Source organism: Amphimedon queenslandica, unplaced genomic scaffold (genome assembly GCF_000090795.2).
Source record: "Amphimedon queenslandica unplaced genomic scaffold, v1.1 AMPQUscaffold_3448_Cont24558, whole genome shotgun sequence".
Classification (NCBI taxonomy): Eukaryota; Metazoa; Porifera; class Demospongiae; order Haplosclerida; family Niphatidae; genus Amphimedon; species Amphimedon queenslandica.
Window position 1 is genome coordinate 1 of NW_003556225.1, and position 918 is coordinate 918.

At 36.2% G+C, this 918-nt stretch overlaps 1 protein-coding gene across 1 annotated transcript; it reads left to right on the plus strand.

Moving 5' to 3' along the window:
* The first annotated feature begins 6 nt into the window (after positions 1–6).
* Positions 7–636, plus strand: LOC109592930 (Werner syndrome ATP-dependent helicase homolog). Its single transcript, XM_020008234.1, has 4 exons — positions 7–256; positions 304–373; positions 448–515; positions 602–636. Exons 1-4 carry the CDS (start codon positions 73–75, stop codon positions 634–636), a joined length of 357 nt encoding a protein of 118 aa, XP_019863793.1. The 5' UTR covers positions 7–72.
* Positions 637–918: the final 282 nt, after the last annotated feature.

The following is a 918-nucleotide window of genomic DNA, read 5'->3' on the forward strand; positions in this document are numbered from 1 at the left end:
TCCACAGGAACCAGAGGAGGAGAAGGACAGGACGAGGATATTGATGATTGGGACGACTGTGGATTAGAGGAGATGCTTCAAAATGAGGAAGCGTCCAAACTGTTTGAGAGCATATGCTTAGAGCAAGAGACCCATCAGACTAACAGCAGTAGCAGTACAGACACTGATGGTCAGTGGGTTGGAGAGGAGACTGACTGTATGATAATAGACAATGAAGGAGGATCAATGTCTACTGGTGGAGATGATCAATATACTGGTAAATAATACACTTATTCATTTATTTATTCATTTATTTGTTGTTAGATATTCCTCCTCCTACAAAGGATCATGTTGATAAACTGAAGGAATCGTTTGGTCACTCGAATTTTAAACCGTAAGTTAATTAATGAGACATTGGAATCAAAAATTGATTTAATTTTTTCATATCATAATAATTATTCTAATTAGTGAGCAGTGGAGGATCATACACTCTATACTGAAGGACAGGAGGGACACTTGTGCTGTCATGGCAACAGGTCAGTCAATTAGTATTAATTACATGTACTGTATGCAGTAATTATAATTGACATCATTCTAATGGTTACTGTAATGTATTTTTCAGTCGCGAATTGTCCCCATTTTGAACTTGATCATTGACTAAATTTTTTTATTAATCACTACTTATAGTACTTATTAATGAAGAATTCACCCAAATTAGTAATTAAATGTTCACAGTACTAGACTATTAGGAAATAGCATTAATAATGATTGTAACACTATCAGTCTTCTTGTCCTTTGCTTGGAGGTGGTTGATTTCTATTCTTGAACTTTTTTTTAACAGCCACTACAATCCCTGTAATAATGGCTGCTATCCCACCACCAATCACTGCTCCTGCTGCTGCTCCTATTATATTCCCTGTTACTGGTACAACTGTCCCT

Bases quoted from the DNA above. Each gene is read 5' to 3' on its own strand.
- LOC109592930 (XM_020008234.1), top strand. From the start codon at position 73: ATGCTTCAAAATGAGGAAGCGTCCAAACTGTTTGAGAGCATATGCTTA. The intron at 257-303 runs GTAAATAATACA...ATTTGTTGTTAG, and splicing joins TGGAGATGATCAATATACTG to ATATTCCTCCTCCTACAAAG. The intron at 516-601 runs GTCAGTCAATTA...TGTATTTTTCAG, and splicing joins TTGTGCTGTCATGGCAACAG to TCGCGAATTGTCCCCATTTT.